This window comes from Miniopterus natalensis, chromosome 12 (assembly GCF_054644295.1).
Source record: "Miniopterus natalensis isolate mMinNat1 chromosome 12, mMinNat1.hap1, whole genome shotgun sequence".
Lineage (NCBI taxonomy): Eukaryota > Metazoa > Chordata > Mammalia > Chiroptera > Miniopteridae > Miniopterus > Miniopterus natalensis.
Genome location: NC_142092.1, coordinates 71727211 through 71744741, shown reverse-complemented (window position 1 = coordinate 71744741; position 17531 = coordinate 71727211). Strand labels below are relative to the sequence as shown.

The 17531-nt window shown below is 61.6% G+C and overlaps 1 protein-coding gene across 1 annotated transcript; it reads right to left on the bottom strand.

Annotated features, from left to right (window-relative positions):
- Positions 1 to 523: 523 nt before the first annotated feature.
- Positions 524 to 11082, bottom strand: FAM78A (family with sequence similarity 78 member A). The gene is made up of 2 exons (XM_016196680.2): positions 10477 to 11082; positions 524 to 1768 (listed from the first exon to the last, which is right to left on the bottom strand). Exons 1-2 carry the CDS (start codon positions 10797 to 10799, stop codon positions 1240 to 1242), a joined length of 852 nt encoding a protein of 283 aa, XP_016052166.1. The 5' UTR covers positions 10800 to 11082; the 3' UTR covers positions 524 to 1239.
- Between the last annotated feature and the right edge of the window lie 6449 nt (positions 11083 to 17531).

The window sequence follows — 17531 nt, the reverse complement described above, 5'->3', positions numbered from 1 at the left end:
GGCTCCAGAGAGCCCAGGACTCGAGGGAGGGTGGCCCTCAGAGACTGGCCACGCTGTCCCCGACCAGCCTCCACAGTGGCTCTGGGGCCCCCTAACCCTGGGCCCCCGTAATCCACACCCTGGGCTCTGGTTTGCTTCCTTGAGGGCAGGCAGCAGGGGGTCCAGGAAAGCCCTCCTGGGTGCCCTCCGTGGCCGCCCCCACCTCCAACGCTGTGCGCTCAGACCTGCCTGCGGCCTCCCCCAGAGCCCGGGAGGGGTGTCCCCTGAGAAGGAGCCTGGAGGGAAAGGAGGGCCGGCCTCTCCTCTTACCTTGGAACTAGAACTAAAGCTGGGTCAATGGGGCTGGCCCTCCAGGGAGCAGAGTGGAGGGGAAGGAAGAGCCGAGAGAGGACGACAGGTGGCGGGAATTCGGGGGCTGCACCTGTAGCTCACAGGCCCCTCCCTGCCCCAGACCCACCCGCCAGGTGAGGCTGCTGGGAGAGAGGAGCGCGCGCTGGCAGATCTTCGGGGCCAGGTACGGGGAAGGGGGGAGGCTCCACCCGGGGCTCTTTAGGCAGCGGCTGTCTGTGGTTTTGTTTCTGCTAAAATGCAAGAATGAGCAGCTGGTTTTAGGTCTAAACCTGTGTTCCTGTCCCAAGACACCCCAGAAAAGGGGCTCAGCCTAGTCTCTCTCTCTCGTCCCTGACCCAGCCCCTCCCTCACCTCCAGCAGATGCAAAGTCCGGTAGAAAAGAGATCCTGCTTTCTCTGTGTCGGCGTTTTTCCTTTAAATTCAGCTTAAGGCAAAAGTTTGGCAAAGCAAGTCTAGGTAAGGCCGCGTGAGGAGGGGAGGGGGAGCCGCGCAGGAGGGCCCGCGGGGCCTCTGGGGTCCCAGGAGCGGGCCTGTCTCCTCCCAGCTCCTCCTCCCGCCCGAACCTCATAAAGAGGCGTTAAAAAAAAAAGGGACTGAAAAGCAGTTGTGTCTGGGCGTCTGTTGCAAGAGAATGAAACTGAGGAAAGGGGAGGAAAGGAGGCCCCAGGTGACCCTGGAGGGCGCACGTGGGGCGAGTCTGTCCCGGGCGGGCCCCCTCCCCGCAGGAAGCAGGCTCCAGGGGAGCGGGCGAGGCCGTCCTGGGCATGCGCACAGTGAGACCCCGCTGGACAAGGTAGAATGGTTGTATTTTGCTGGGTGAAGGGCGTCCACGTGGGGCTGTCGGAGCGGTCTCGTCGTCGGAGTCTGGGCCGGGGGGCGCCCCGGCCGTTACCGGTGCTTGGGCGGGATCACCACCAGCGGGGGCCCGTACTTGGGCCGCCACATGAGAACCTGAGCGTCGTTGGCATTGGGCTTGACCAGGGCGCTGGGCGGGATGGGCTCGTTCCTGCTCAGGATCTTGGGCTGGTCCTGGGCGATGGGCTCCCGCAGCCGGGCGCGCTGGCCCAGGGGCCGCGTGGGGTTCACCTCGATGCTGAGCTGCATGCGCCAGTGCAGCGTCTGCAGGATGATCATGTCGTTGGTCGAGGTGTTGGTGGCCACCAGCCACGTGGTGAAGCTCTGGTCCCGGTAGATGTTGGTCAGTCTGGCCACGTTGCTCTCGCTGACGGGCACGGCCCACGTGACGCTGGGGTAAAAGTTGTCATTCATGCTGATGATGAACTTGGAGTCCCTCTTGGTGGGGCCCACGATGGTGCACGTCTCCGTGGTGTTGCCATACCAGGGGTAGTTCACCCCGTCCGAGTCACTGATGGCCTCGATCTTGCCCTCCAGGAGGGCCGGGAGCTCCCAGCTGGACCTGAGGGCAGGAAGGCCAGTTTACTCAGCCTGCCGCCCACAGGCTATTCTGCGCCCCCTCCGCCCACGGGGCTCACCTCCCAGGGGGCCAGACAGTACACAGACATCCAACATCACGGCAGGTAAACTGGGGCTCCCCCAACGTCATCCCCCACTAAAAGCCATCCAGTTCTCTGGCATCATCTCAGATCGGTCCCCCCCTGAAACCACCGCTGGTGCTCACTCTTTCTCTCTCTCTCTGAAAAGCAATGGAAAAAATATATCCTCAGGTGAGGATTTTAAAAAAAGAGAGCGCAAGGAAATCACATAGTAGGGTAACACCTGTCTAGTAGGCCATCTCCTGCCCAGGACCTTAAGTTCATCAAACTCAGAGGGACTCAGGGCAGCAGCTCAAACGACCTCACGTTTCTAAAGTGTCCCCCGGTCCCCAAGGTCTCCCAGACCCTCCCACCCACAGCAGCAGAGGCCTGTTTCCAGAGGCGCCCGCTCCGCCCGCTCACAGTGGCTCCTCTTGCTGGCAAAGACGTTTCAGAAGGCAGAAGGCAAACTTGCAAAAGGAACTGTGCTCTTCCTTCGCCCCCTTTCACTTCCTGAGACCAGACCAGCCTCTCTCTCTTTCTCCCCCCCCCAGCCTCTGACCCCAAGCTCCCCGATGCCTTTCCTCCCCCAACGCCCCAATGCCCAGCCCCTGCTCAGTCAGGCAGACAGCGTGTCTCATGGGCTGTGACTCAGAACCAGGGCCAAGGGCGCGTTTTCAAATCATCACCAGCCACCTCGGGCTGGCTCTGGTCCCCGTGTTCCCATCAAGGTGGGGGGAGCGAGGTTAAGGGCACAGCTTCTGGGGGACACAGACCAGCCCTGGGTCCAGTCTCAGTCTGGCTACTGGCTCTGATCAAGTCACCAATCGTTAACAGTTATCAGTTAACTGTGGATAACCCGACCCACCTTGCAAGGCTTTGGGGATGAGTACATGGGGTGATGTATATTACCCGGCACACGGTAAACAGCGACACGTGGAAGCTTCTGGAACCATCTGAGGGAGGTGTCAGCGGTTAGGACTTGCCGGCCCTGATTGGGCCTGAAGCCGCCCTGACCTCACTTATGGTTTCAGGCTCCACGAGCTCTGGGAGGAGGGGGTTCCATGCTCTGGGATTTCCTGTGTTCTGGGATGACATTGGTCGCCCCTCGGTGCATCGCTCCACGGGGTGGCGGGGTGAGCTCGGACCCCGGCCCCGCACACACGGAGCCGAGCTCGCCTTGTTACACGGCGGGGACAATACAGGCTCTGACTCGCAGATGCCACCGAAGGGGGCAAGCAAGCAAGGCTGCCGGCACAGTGCCTGCCCACAAGTGCGCAACCGCGGGTCCGTTTGCAGATGGGGGACTGCGACTAAGCGCAGACACGCCTGCTCCTGCCCGGGGGTCACAGGCTTTGGGCTCACCTGCCCCACAACCTCTCCAGACCCTGTGTTGGGTCCTTGTTGGTGTGGGAACCCAAAGGACAGCAGGCGAGTCCAGGCTAGACACCCACCTCAGATGCCTTCTGGGGTCCCTTGTTATCGCGTCTGAAACAGACCCCTCAGCTTCCCTCAACACCCCAGTTCCGTCTGCTGTCCCCACCCATCACCCACCACCCACCACCCACCACCCACCAAGAGTTTGCAGAGCACCCCTCGCTGACACTGGCCACTGAGCTGAGAGAGAAACGGACAGAGGGCCTGCCCTGGTCCGCAGAGGCAGTGGAGCCCCCTGTGCCCTCCAGGCACCCCCCTTCTCCTTGGCCTCACTCAATCTGGACCCTCACCCCTTCCAGGCCTCCCAGCCTCCCCCCTGCCCCCTGCAGTGCTCTCGTCCCAGAAGCCTGAGTGATCTTTTAAAAACACATCTCATCGCACTGTTCCTCCTCCAACCGTTAAACCCGCGCGACCCCACGGCCCTTAGCGCCAATACGGTTGAAGCCTGGGTCCCCTGCATGTGCCTGCGCCCACACGCCCTCCCAGGCTGCAGACCCAGGGGCCATTCTCAGTTCCTCTAACGGGCCACGCCCCCCCCCCACCTCGGGGCCTTCTGGGCGGAGCGGCCCCCATGCTGGTCAGATGTACTCCTGGCTCAGCTCTGGAGTCCCCCGGGGAGCCCGTCCTAACCCTCAGTCCTGGTGCTGCTGCGTCCTGGCACATTCACAGGTGATTAAATAATCATACGATCGTTGTTGACGATCTCAGGAGGGCAGGGGCCAGACCTCCAGGATTTACGCTGGTGCCTGGCCTAGAATCAGGCACAATAAATGCTGGTGGCCTGGATCAGTGACGGTGGGCAGGCCGGAGCCCCAGAGGGGACCCTTGCCCAACACACACACAGACATACACACACGCACACAGAAGCTCCTACCCAACAGACCCTCCAACTGACCCTCAACACACGCACACACACAGGCTCTGAGCAGCACGCCCGACTGAGAATGTGAGTCTGAAGGGGCTACAGGAAGGCCTTCCCTGGAGGCTGGAGAAGGGGTGAGGCTGTGCTGAGGGCCCCCACAAGGGCTGGGGATGGTCACCCCATGACTCCAGGCCCAGCCACCAGTCCAAGCTGGCCCAGTGGGAAGGCCTCTCAGTCGAGGGTGAAGGAAACCAGGGAGACCTGGCCCAGAGGTGTGCGTGGGAGGCCCTTCTGTGACCCTGGGCTACTTCAGACAGAGCCAGGCAGGGGCAGTGAGCCGGGCCTGGGCTCTCTCTGCGGCATGGATGACCCTTCGTACCCCTGGGGGCTCCCCCCTCCCAGGAAGTGTTGGCCGGGGCCCTCTGACTGCACCTGTCCCAGCCCACCAGGTCTCAGCAGAGTGGGCAAACTTCATGTCTCTCTTCACTGGGGTCCTGCCTACAGATCTTCTATATTGTTTGCCTTCAAATTAATCACTTTTTAAAAAACTCAACTAAGTTTAGCTTTTCCTAAGAAACCCCTTTGAAATAACAGGTTAAATATGCCACACACACACACACACACACACACACACACACACACACACACATTCTAATATGAGTGAACGTGTTGCTTTAAATTAAAACGACACGTAAGCTAACATGCGTCCCGCGGCGCCTGCTGGGCACTCCGAGGACCACAGGCGCAGGTAAGGACTCGAGGCTCAGGGCCCCGGGCCGCCCGAGCCGCCCAGGCTCTTCTGCCCACACTGGTCTGTGCCCCTGCCCAGGCCACACGGGCACTCAGGAATTATCTCACTTGCTCCTCAAGAAAACAGTTTTGTACAATTTGCAAAGGTTCAAATTCTGTTAAGTTTTGCAATTTCACAGAAACTGAGGCCCAAGAGCTCCTCCCAAACAGACTGGGACCCAGGTTTCCTGATTTCTGTCCCACGTGGCACCCACCGGGCCGGCCCCTCCCACCAAACGGGTCACCAGGCGCCTGCTCCCAGGGAGGGGCTGCGGTGGGTGTCCCCTTCCTCCCCTGGGTTCCCCTAAACAGCTCCACTACCGCCCCGACGCCCCCTCCACCCCCGGGCCACGGCCGGGCCTTGGGCCTAACGAGAGGGGAAAGATGGACGGTGCACACGGTTTCAGGTTTTAGTGATAGAAGCTGTGCTTTTTTTTTTTTTTTTTAACGCCAGCCGTAGACAAGTGTCTTGAGTGAGAAACGAAAGCCCTCTCTTCCGAGCTGCCCTCCCCGGGGTTACCCACCGTAAACATCCTTCCAGACCTTCCCTCGCATACATGCAGCACACGGTCCCACCGTCAGTGAGGTCTTTTTAGTAGAAAATGGGTTCCTACCCTACACATTTTACAACTTTTTAAAAAATGCCATTTATAATCTGATCATTTTCCCCCACGGGAGCCACTCTAGGTCCACCTACTGATCTCCCCCATTTCACCCACACCCGATCGGCAAAAAAATGGATCTCCGTGTTTAATTCATTTCCCTGATTATGGCGGCTGCCGGGTGCCTTCCCGCACGTCTCCAGGAACAGCCAGCTTTTGTTTGGGGCACTCGGAAGGTGAGGGTTGGGGCGATCGCTTGGCCAGGGCTGGCCCTGGGGGAGTTCTCTCCGGCTGGGCAGTCCCTTGCCACTTCCTCCCGCCCCAAAGCCTGGAAGCGAGGACTTCCCTCTCCCACCCCCACCGCCCCTGCCTCCGCCAGGGCCCAGCAGATGGGGGAGGCCACCTTCCGGTTGAAGAGAGGAAGCAGCATCCTCAATTGTTCTGTGCAGGGCCCGTGGCGCAGGCCTGGGCTGCAGGAAGCGGCCACGTGGTCACCGAGGCCATTCCTCCCTGCCTGTCCCAGACCCGCTGGAGCAGAGCAAGCTTCCTTGGGCAAGTGGCTTCAGGCCTGTCTCCTCCTCATCAGATGAGGTCCTTGGGAAATAACAGAGAGGAGAGGGAGCCGGGCGTCTCTGCACGTCGGCGCAGCTCCAGCACCCCCCAGCCCAAGGCCTCAGGCCCCTGCGGCCCGCCCAGCCCTTCCCTCTCAGCCTCACAATCCTGAGGCAGCTGATGTCACTCCACCTTCCGGCTGCAAAGACCTTCGCAAGTCGCATTCCCCAAGGCGCTCACACTGTAGACGGTACATGAAACCCAACCCAGGAGAAGAGACGGCAGAAGCAACGACGACAATGTAGCAATCTTTCTGCTGACTCTGGGCCCTGCTTAATTAATAATTAATTATCAGCAGTTATGATATTGAGAGCTGCCACGTATCGAGCCTTCAGGTGCACTAGGCACCTGCCAGGTCCTCGCAATGCCTCCCCTCACTGGCTCTCCACAACACCTGTGTAAGGGAACGGCCGTTCTCCCCATTCCTAGATGGGAAAAGTGAGGCTCAGAAAGGTTAAGGGACTGGCCCGAGGTCTCAGCACCAGTCAGTGGCGGAGCTGGGACCCACACCCTGCTGCTCTCCTCCCCTCACCCCCAAGTCTGGCAGAACCCGGAGCCAGAAACAGACCTGGGCCTGCGCCTTGGCCTTGGCCGTGGGCCAGATTCCCAGGGGGGCTCCAGAGAAGGGCAAACTAGGGACATTGTGAAGCGCCTCCCACACAGGCAAGAAACTGCAACTCGTCACTTAGGAAGCGGTGCCAGCTGACAGGTGGCGGTTGAGGAATTGCGGAGGACGGGGCTGTGCAGGCAGGTGTCTCCAACCGTTTGGGGGGGTGGCTTTTAAAGCAGTGTGGGTTGGACCCAAAACCACAGAGCATCGTCTCAAGCCGGCGCGGAGCAGCTCGCATCTTACAGCTGCCGTGAGTCGCATTACTGTCCCGCTCCAGATGTTCCAAACCCAGAATGTCGTCCTCAGACGTTCCCTTGGATTAGAGATTAACCCCAGGCAGGGATGACGTCGGGGGTATTATGGGCTTCGGTTAAATATCTGGAATGAGTATTTTGGATACAAGCCCATCTGGAAAGAAAGGAAGCCCTAACCTCGGCCACCGGGCTGTGCCCTCCCCGGGCCACTGAAGTCCAGCGTGTGGGCTTCATTTCAGTGATTCAAACCGTCTGGGTCTAGTCCAGCGGTTCTCAACCCGGGGTGGCTTCGCACCCTCCCAGGGACAACCACCACCGTCTGCAGGCATTTGGGGTTGTCACGAAGGGGGTTAGGGGCTGCTGGCATCAAGCGGGTGGAGACCAGGGATGCTGGGCCACGTCCTACAACGCACAGCACAGCCTCTGGTCTGGGCAAAGCCCGGGGGCAGTTCTGGGCGGCTGGAGGTCTCCGGTCAGTCCCACCAGCGCCTCACGTGTTTTCCTGTCACGGGGCTTAAGAACACGAAGACTAGGCTGGGTAAGGAAGCTGGGGGGGGTCCGCAGCATCACACTCGCTCACACCCAGGCCCTTCCTAACCCAGCCCTTGTGTCCAGGGGAAGCGGCTGAGTACAGCCCCCTGGCCGCCGACGGGAGGAGCCGTCCCGGGGAGTCGCGCTGTTCGGTTAATTCCTAATACGATCTTGTTGATTAATAATAACTCGATCAGCTTCCCACTCGGCATGGCGGCCACGGGGCCGTCACCTACACCTGTCCTCTCACTGCACCCTCACAGCAGCCTATGAGTTCGGGCAGATGACAACACTGAAGGTCCCAGGGGTGACTTCCCAAGGACCCAGGGCCAGCCCTGGTCAGCCATTCCGACCCCAGGGCCTGAGGCCACGAAGGACACGGACCCTCGTAGGGAGCCTCAAACTCTGCTCTTTCTCTGGGGCCGGTCCCCTCCCAACTGGGATTAGGAACCCAGGAGAATGGGACTCGGACACAGAGGTTCCTGTGCCCACAGAAGTGTCCCAAGAAGGGCATGGGACCAAGGGAAGCAGGTGGACAGCAAGGAAACCAGCCTTCAGCCCCTCCAAAACGCCATCGTTCATCACTTACAGTATTTTTACATTTTTTAAAGCCAGGGAGTTGCCCTGTGTGAAAAGAAGAAGGCCTGGGCCAGGGATAATAAAATTCATCACAGGAGTCGTTTACACGGGTCGGAACTCTGAAGCTTCGGCCGCGATTCTCGACTCGGTCATTACAGATCGGTGGCTCCCTCCCCGCCGGGGAAGGGGCAGCCCGGTAACAACGGGCTAAAGGAGCAGGCCGCTCACATTGAGTATTTTACCGTGGGCTTGGCCCCGTGCCCACTGCCCGACAGAGGTCCCCATCATTCTCGCAATCAGCCGTGGCGCAAGCACTGGGACACCTCGGTCTGCAGAGGAGGAAACCAAGGGTCAGAGTGGCTCAGGTCACACCCTGGAAAGTGGCAGAGCCTGGCCTCCGGCCCAGGTCTGCTTGACTGCAGTAGTCTAGGTGTGCCCTGGGCTCCCCTGACCAGGGAGCGAGGACTGGCACAGAAAGAGAAAGGTCGTCTCGGGTCTCCTGACTCAGGCCTGCCTCCAGCGAGTGTCTGGATGTGGCCGGAGCCACCACCACATGGAGCACAAGGCCTCGAAGACTGGAAACCCCGTGCACAGATGGGAAGGCCGAGGCTCCGAGCCAGGCCTGCCCCCTCCCCACCGAACATCACATCCATCTCATTGCAAAGCAGCCTCTTTCCCCCTCCCCAGGTTTCTTCCCCCTGGTGCTCCCATCTTCCCGTTGAAGGACCCCTGCCCATCCTACCCCAGAACTCAGCCTGGGGCCCTAGCAAAACCTTTGTGTCTTGCCAGTTGTCCCAGATGCCTCGCAAAGCCCGGGAAGGCTTGGAGCTTAAAGCTTCTTAGGAAAAGTTCACACCAAATAACTAAGACTCATGTTTCCCTTTTGGAATGGGCAGTAGCCTCCGTCCCGGATTAAGAGCCGCTTTGGGGAATTAAAGGGCTTGGGCGTGGAAACCAGGTTGATGGAGGAGCCGAAGCGCGTCTAGGTGGGCCGCACGCGCGCCTCTTCGGGGCGATCACGGTTAAAACCCTCGTTTTAAATTTTACCATGATCCTCCTGTTTCCCTTATAACTTCAGAGTTACTGGTGGAGGAGTCGTAACATTTGGTGTCCCCTCAACCTCCATCCCCTTCTTACCCCCCTTGAATTTCAGGTGGCCCAGGATGTTCCCAAATTGGGGGAAACTCCTACTCCTGGGGGGACTCTCTGTTCCTTCCTTGCAGACCCAGGATGCTGCACAGAAGGGACATTGAGAGAGGGGCCACGGGAGAGTGTCCATGCCCGCTCCCTCGGAAAGGTCCCAGTGCCCCAGAAATGGCTGTTTTCACTGCCCTGTCTCAGGGTGGCCCTTCGAGGTAAATCTACCACTGCTCTCCCCACACCCAAGAGGACCATCTCTGGGATCAGGGAACATGCCAGTAAAGAAGACCCTGGGTCTCAGCGTCCTGCACTGAGATTTACATTGTCCTGAGAACATCCTGAAGACCAGGCTGGAGAGAAGGGGCCAGAGGGCTCCTCTCGGCTGTCAGGGCCCCAGGGGAGCCTTCTGGACACTGACACTGATGTCCATGTAAGTGGCCTCCTTCCTCGGAGAGAAAAACACTACGCCACCCGGTTTGGGCCTCTAAAACTAGCTGTCCTCTCAAGCACACCAGCACCGGGAACAGGAAAGCATTCCCCCCAAACCTGAGGTGCACCTGAAAACACAGGACAAGTTCAGGTGCAGCCGCACAGCAGATAACTCAGGCGGCTTCAGGGCCCCCGGCCGCTTCCTGAGAGCCCGCCACGTGGGCTCGCAGGGGCCTGAGCCGGGGGCCACGCAGCGGCCTCTCGGGTGATCCAGGCAGCAGCCTTGTTGTGCCAAAGAGGCACATGATGGGATATTCCTCTGCTTTCTTTCTTTTTTTAAATTTTATTTATTGATTTTAGAGAGACAGGAAGAGAGAGAGAGAGGGAGGGAAACCTCAATTTGTCCCACTTATGTATCCATCATTAGCTGCTTCTTGTATGTGCCCTGACCAGGGATTGAACCCACAACCTTGGCGTATCGGGACGACTCTCTAAGCGACTGAGCCACCTGGCCAGGTCCCCTCTGCTTTCTCAGCGCCTTGCAGGGAAGGGCACAGGAACCTCAGGGACAGTGGGAAAGGAGGTCCTAGAGCCATGACCCCACCTGAACCAACAGGCAAACCCTCCATCCAGGAGGTCATGTGGCCAAGGAGGTCTCAGAGACCCACCTCCGTACATGCCCAAAGCTTCCCTCTGCCCCTGGCGAGGCCCTGACCCCCCTACCCCAGGCCTCCAAGCCCCCCACCCCCACCCCTTAAGCTTAAGCTTGCTCCTGAGCAGTACTCACATGCCCTGCTCCCCATACTGGTTGTAGAACTCCATGTGGCTGCAGGCCTGGATCCAGCCCACTACCCAGGTCTCCTTCTTGGGGATCGGCGGCATGACCACCTGGGCGGAGGCACGGAAGTGGGGCGTCCGGTAGCGGAGCACCACGCTGGAGGACTCGTCGATGCTGGTGGGCACGGGGTCGATGGAGGCCTTCACGTCAATCACCGTGATGCCTTCCCGGAAGACTCTGGCTTTGCCGCCGATGCTCTGGATGCAGCCCATGGCACACAGCACCGCTCTGATCTCCAGGGAAGGCCAGCAGTCCCAGAGGAAGCTGGGCATTGAAAGGACCGAGGCGGCCGGACCCAGCGCAGACAGGGGGTGCTCTCCGATTTCAAATCTCAGGACCGATATCCATAGGATAGAAAATTCACCGATGGGGGGCCGGGGGGCGTTTGCATATCACGACCTCAGGGCCCGTTTATAAATAAGGGGTTTGCTGCATTCCAAGGGGCCTGAGGTCTCTCTTCTTCTGCTAGCAGTGGACAAAAATCACCGATACTCTTTGGGTTAAAAAAAAGGAAAAGTTTGGATGTCAGCGGATAAGCATGGTGCTCCGGCATCCAGCCGCCCTGTGCTCACGCGCGGGGGACGCGGCGCCCGGCCGCTCCCTGGAGCCTCGGGGGACGCGCGGCCGCCCGCAGACGCATCCACGGGGACGGGGCCGCGGCGTCCCGCCCGGTTCCGCGCGCGCCCGGCCCGAGCCCCGCCGGGCAGGGTCAATGGAAGCGCAGCCTCTGTCCGGCCGGCGGAGGTCCCAGCTCCCCCGAGGCGAGCGCCGGCCCGCGGCCTCCCGGAGGCGAGCGCACGGCCTTGGCGCCGGCGAGGTCCCGGGGAGCGCGGAGGGCGCGGCGCGGGTCCCGGGCGGCGCTCCCTGGCGGGCGGGTCGCTGCCGCCGGCGGTGCGAGGCTCCCGGGCTGCGCTCGAGCCGCCGCCTCGCCGGCCGAGGACCTGGTGGGAGGTGGAAGGGACGGGGCGTCAAGGCCCGCCTCGAAGTTGAGCCCAACTTTGCCGCGGGGGGCGCGGAGGGCGACGACGCGTGTGCACGGGGCGCGCGGGCCGCGGAGCTGACAGCGCAGCTCTGGGCGGTCTCCCCGGAGGAGGCGCCCCCACCCCACCCCCACCCCGCGCGCCCGCCCCGTCAGTGGCGGCCGCACCGCCGCGCGCACCAGCGAACAATCGCCGCCCGTGACATCTCCGCTGACACCGGCCCGGCCCGAGGACGGGGCTGGGGAGGGGCGACGGGCTAGCACCGCAGCGGGCCGCGTGGACTTGCCAGTCCTGGCGCTGCGCCCGCCGCCTGCCGCCGGCTCCGCGTCCCCGGCCGGGTCCCTCCGGCTCCCTGGGAGCCCCGGGGCCACCCCCGCGGGCCGGTGCGAACGGGAGCGCGCCCCTTCCCGGGCCGGGACCCCAGTGCCCTAGCCCCGCCGCATCGGGCGCTTCGGTCCCCACCCCCCTCGCCGGCCGCGAGTGGCCCCGAATCCCCGCGCGCTGGACGCGCTGGCGGCCGCCGGGGAACTTTGGCGCGCACGCCCCCACCCGGCGGCGCGGGCGACTCACCTGCCCCTCGGGCCAATCCGCGAGCCCCGGCCGCCGCCCTCGGCCGCCCCTGACCCGGACGCGGGCCCGGCCTCGGGGCGCCCCGACCCGCCTCCCCGGGCAGTGTGTCCTTTGGCTCTACTGGGGTCTGGGGCCGGCGTGGAACGCCCCGGCCCCCACGTCCTCCTAGCTCGGGGATGCCGGGGGCGGCCGGGGGCGGCGGGCTGAGGCTCGGGGCTCTCTCGCCCCCACCCCGCGCGCCTCCTTTATTTTATGATCATGGTGAGCGCGCGGTCGCCGCTCAGCCCCGCCGCCGCCGCGCCGCAGCCGCCCGGCGCGCCCCGCGCCGCCTCGCTCTGCGGCAGCATCGGAAAGACAACCAGGTCAAACTTTGCAGAAACTCAGCCCCTGCGCCCGCCCGGCCCCGCGCCCGCCCGCAGCCCGCCGGCCGGAGCGCAGCGCACGCAGGCACCGCCGCGCGCCCGCCCCGCGGGGATGCAGGTCCGCAGGCGGCCGCGGCGGCGGCCAGCGCCGCCTCCTCCCCGCCGCCCGCCCAGCTCTCCACCCTCGCTCCGCGCGCCGCCCGCCCGCCCTGCGCCTGGTAACCCGCCCCCGCCCCTCTCGCCCTCTCCCTGCAGCTGCGGGGAGCGCGGCGCTTCTTCTCGCACGAACGACATTTCCTCTCGGCGAGCCCGGGGCCTTGTGGGGACTGTAGTTCCGCTCGCGTCCCGGGCCCCGGGGGGGCTGCTCCCGATGCCCTTTGAACTCGCGGGCTTTCCGGGGCTCGGGGCGCGCGGGGAGCGGCGGCCCTGCCCTGATACTCCTGGGCCTGCGCTCCCGGAGGCTCCAGGGCTGGGCAGGTCGGGGTGGATAAGTTTGGGGAAAGCGTCCCTGTGTTGCTCCCTCTGGGCACCTGACAGGTGGTCAGGCCTGTTGGGTCCCAACTGGGACAGGTGCTGTACAACTTCATCCCCGCCGCCCTCAGCGCCCCTGTGTAGGAAACCTATTTTGTGCATTTCAGGGAGCAGGAATCCAAAGCTGGGAGAAGGGACTTGCCCAAGGCCCCTTCTTGGGCATGTGTCCTGGCTGAGCCTGGGACCTGGTGGTCTGAGTACAGAGGTTCAAAAGGGGTTTGAACCTGGACGTGGCCTAGGGGCCAGGGATAGCTGTGAACCCCTCTAAGCACCCTCAGGCCATTAGCCTTACCTTCCCCTTGCAACCACCCACGTGGTTTGGGACATCAGAAAACCTCGCAGCCACATGAGAGCCATGTCCTTCCCCCAGGACTCTGACTTCCAAAGGTGCCCACAGCCGGGCACAGGGCAGGTGGTTCTGACCATTCCCAGTGAGCGCCAGCAAGGACAGTGGCCAGAGGCGGGGGATTCCGGCCGAAAGGGTAAGGCCGGTGGTGCTCTGGCAGGCTGAATAGCTATCTGCGATGGTAAAGAAAAATTGAATTGCCCTGCCTGGTTTGGCTCAGTGGTTAGAGGGTCGGCCCTCAGACTAAAGGGTCCCCGGTTCAATTCCAGCCAAGGGTATGTGCCTTGGTTGCAAGCTCGATCCCCGGCTCTGGTCAGTACATGAGCGGGAGGCAGCGAACTGACGTGTGTCTCTCTCACATCGATGTTTCTCTCTCTCCTTCCACTCTTCCTGAAAAAGCCATGGAAAAATATCCTCGGGTGAGAATTTTTTTTAAAAAATTGAATTTATTTAAGGAAAACAGGATGGGGAATGGGGATATCCAAAGGGAAGGGCTACACAGCACTGAGCCAAAGGGTATTGGGTCCATGATGGCAGCAAAAATATACTTGGGACAGTGAAACAGGAGAGCCTAGGCTGGGCAGTGTTGGCTCACTGAGAAGTCAGAGAGAGAGAAGGGGGCCTAGGAGACAGGTTCAGGGGGTAAGCCCGGACAAGCTGCCCCTGCCCATTGCTCCCCTGGTTGCAAGTCCCTGAGGGAAGAAGGGGGATGGAGATGGTGCCGGTGGCTCCCCTAGTGGGGAGCGCACTCTGGGTCCTTTGTCCTGAGCATATTTATCTCTTTCTTGCAGTGGAAGTCTTAGGGGAGGTCTCAGAGGATTGTCTCAATAGAATATCAGCTTTCCAGCTGTGCTCTTTCAGGGTCGTGGTCTCCACTGATCAGTGGGTGCCAGGGCAGGGTCGTTGGTCAATGTGGCTGGTCCTGAGGCAGCCACGGTGCCACTTGTCTGGTTTTGCTGCATTTCTGGGCCTGGAGCTGAAATACAACTGAGGCCTAGATGTTATCTTTAGGGAGGAAACGCTCAGGGGGTCTAAAATGCAAGACCAGCGGGATGCTGGGGGAGGACAGGTCACCCTGAGGACAAAGTTCTTGTTTTCCCAGCTTTTCCCCTTGCTAGGCATCCGGGGCTTCCGCCCTGGTGAGTTTCTGTACCCAAATTTCTATATCTGGGTTTCTGGACCTGGCCCACCTAACACGCGCCACGTTGAGGTCTCTTCTTCGATGAATGATCAGCAGGTTGAGTGATCCATCAAATACCAGGACCAGCTCAGGCCACAGGAAGTGTCTTGTTATGCCCAGCTGCACCCCTGCCCTCACCCTGCTCACTGCCATGGGCCCTCACCCAGCCTAGTGAGGGCTTGTCCCTTTCCAGTTCAGCTAGTCCCACGACTGAGACCAAGGCAGGGTGCCCCTCATGCCCTGCTTACTGCCAGAAGGTAGCACCCCAGACAGCGCAGGTCTCCTAAGGTCCCAAGTAAATTTCCGTTTCCAGGAAGAAGCTCTCCCTGACCTCTTAACCCAGAGCAGCCTCTCCCTGCCTTGCACTCGTGGCCTCCACAAAACATTCTACCCCTTGGGAAGCACACAGCCATCCACGCCTCCTCTGTCATCAGATGATTATTAGGCTATCCAGTTTGCATACAGCTGAGGCATTAACTTTTGGGGTGTCCCTCTCATCTCCCAGCACCATCAGCCCCAGTGCCTGGAACAGAGCAGACCTCACTAGCCAGGAAGCCCCCGATGGCAGGGACACTGTCCTGGTGACAAGGTCATGAGTGCTCCGTGAACATGTGCCGAGCTGCACGTCTTTCTGATTTGACATTGGAAAGGACAGTGGCCAGGGCCCTAACCTGCTCACTAAGTGTCCAAGGCCCTGCAGATGATTTCCTGGGGACGTCCCCTGGATGCCGGTTGGAAGTGATGTTACTCCCCGTGGCCCTGGGCTCGGCCTGGGTTTGTGATGATGATGATAAAGTCCTCACTGTGTGTTAGGAGCTGCCTGAGCCACCATCGCCTCCTGTATCCTTCACCTTGACCCCAGTGGCCGTGGGCCTGTCGGCCTGGCTCTGAGCTAAGGACCGGCCTTCCCCGAGCAGCCCTGACAGGGAGAGGGTCTGAAAGGGCTCAGCTCACGCGTGCATCCCCTGGCCCAGCTCCTGAGGGGCCCTCCGAGGTCCTGACTGCTTCCCCAGCTCTCGGCTCTCCCCCCTCCCCCGGCCTCCTGCCTCCCCACGCAGCCCTTCTTGCTCAGCATTTCCCGGAGCTCTGTGGGTGCTGGGCACAGACCCACGGCTGCCTCAGCATCTATGGAAGGCCCAGGACGCATCCATATGCGTGTGAAGTGCTGGCGTCTGCAGAACAGAGGAAGAGACCTCTGTCTGAGCGGTGCCCAACACCACAAGGACACCTACAGTGTCCCCTGGACCCCTTCCCCTCCCCCGGGCCACAGGCCCCCCCAGACTCCTCTGCTGTGACCTCACCAGTGAATGAGGGAGAGGAGGGGTCAGGGTGCACAGCCCCAACCCCTCCCCAGAGACGGTGAGCTCCTCAGTGCAGCAACTCGGGAGCTCAGAGGGTGGTCGGTGGGAGGACAAGGTCCCCCAACCCCGGCATTTCCCCTAATTGACCGGACACCTGTGCTGGGCGCTCAGAAGACACCAGGGACACAGCCAGGGCCAGGGCAGAAGACAAGCGTGGTCCCCGAGGCGCCTGCGTCTCCATGGGCCAGAGAGACGTCAAGGGGTAACTCGGGAATGATGAATAGAGGTATTAATTAGCATAAATAATAAATAGGTCCAACTCGTGCTCAGATGGTTATGGGTGAGCATCGATTGCTGCTAGTCGGCATGTGTATGAGTCTGTTGTTTTCATATACATGTGACCAGGACTGAGCTCGGGGACAGGCAGGTGACGGATGCCCGGTCCGGGGGGGTGTGTGTGCGAGTGAGCGTGTTAGAGGAGGGTAGAGTGAGTGTACGTGTGTAAGTGAATGATGGTGTGAGTGTGTGTGAGTTGTGTCTCTGTGTGCGAGGGCGTGTGCGACAGTTGACAGTTGTGTGTAACTGTGTGGAGTATGTCCAAGTAAGTGCATGTACCCACGCGTGTGTGTCTGTGTGCCTGTGAGGGCGGATGCGTGTGTGTCCATGTGGGAGTGTGGGTGAGGTGTGCAATGGTGTGAGTGACCATAAGTGATGTGGGTGTATATTGTGTGTGCATCGTGAGTGACAGGATGCGTGCGAGTGTGCTCTGGCTATGGGAGCGTGTGTGTGGCGTGTGGGTGTGGTATGAGTGTGCCTGACGTGTGTGTCCCCGAAGGTGTATATGCGCGTGTGCCGGTGGGTAAGGGTGAGCCTGTGTCCACGCGGATGTGCGGACGTGTGTGATGTGAGCGTAGGTGAGCCCGTCTGTGGGTGTGCGTAGGTGTAACGTGAGCGTGTGTGAGCGTGCGCGTCTGCGTCTGTGCGTGCAGGCGTGTTGGTGGTGTGCTCGGACTGGAGGGTCTTTAAGGTGCCTGCTGGATGGAGATTCCCGCGGCCAAGTCAGGTCGGTAAGAGCGGCGGGGGTGGCTTGTCCCAGCCTGGTTGCTGGGCGGTCCCTACCGGGCGCCCGCCCCTGGCACCCTCGGGGCTCTGTCCCTCGGGGCTCTGTCCCTCGGGGCTCTGTCCCTCGGGGCTCTGTCCCTCGGGCCCAGCTTCCCCAGCGGAGCCTCCAGAACTACGGTTCTGAAGGGGAAACGCCCTCCCCTCGGGCCTCGCCCCCCCCCAGCAGGAGCTGGAGTGCCCGGGGGTGGGGCCCGCCCTCCTGCCCCCCATCGTGGGGGTGCGGGCCGTGTGCGGGCGGGAGGACGCGGTGGCCGGGCCCCACCCCGCGCACCCTGCGGGGGAGGGAGGGAGGGAGGCTGTGGCAGGCTGGGCGCGGCGGGGTGCGGCACTGGGAGTTCTCCAAGGTGCTAAAATAAACCCGGCAAGGATCAGGTTTCCCGACCGAAATAACCCAAGAGCAGCCTTAGAAATGAGAACTGAGAAAGCGATCGGGGAGGGAGCCTGGGGTGGGGAGGCGGTGGTGGAAACGCTCTCTCAGGGCTCCCTCCCCATCCTGGTGGGGCACCCCGCGCAGTCCCTCCCTCCTGTCCCCTGCAGCTGTGCGTCTCCCCAGGCCGGAGTGGAGCGGCTCACCCCCTCCCCTCCCCTTCCTTTCTGGGACCATCGCCCCAA

Bases quoted from the DNA above. Each gene is read 5' to 3' on its own strand.
- FAM78A (XM_016196680.2), bottom strand. From the start codon at position 10,799: ATGCCCAGCTTCCTCTGGGACTGCTGGCCTTCCCTGGAGATCAGAGCG. The intron at 1,769-10,476 runs GTGAGTACTGCT...TCCTGCCCTCAG, and splicing joins CAGTATGGGGAGCAGGGCAT to GTCCAGCTGGGAGCTCCCGG.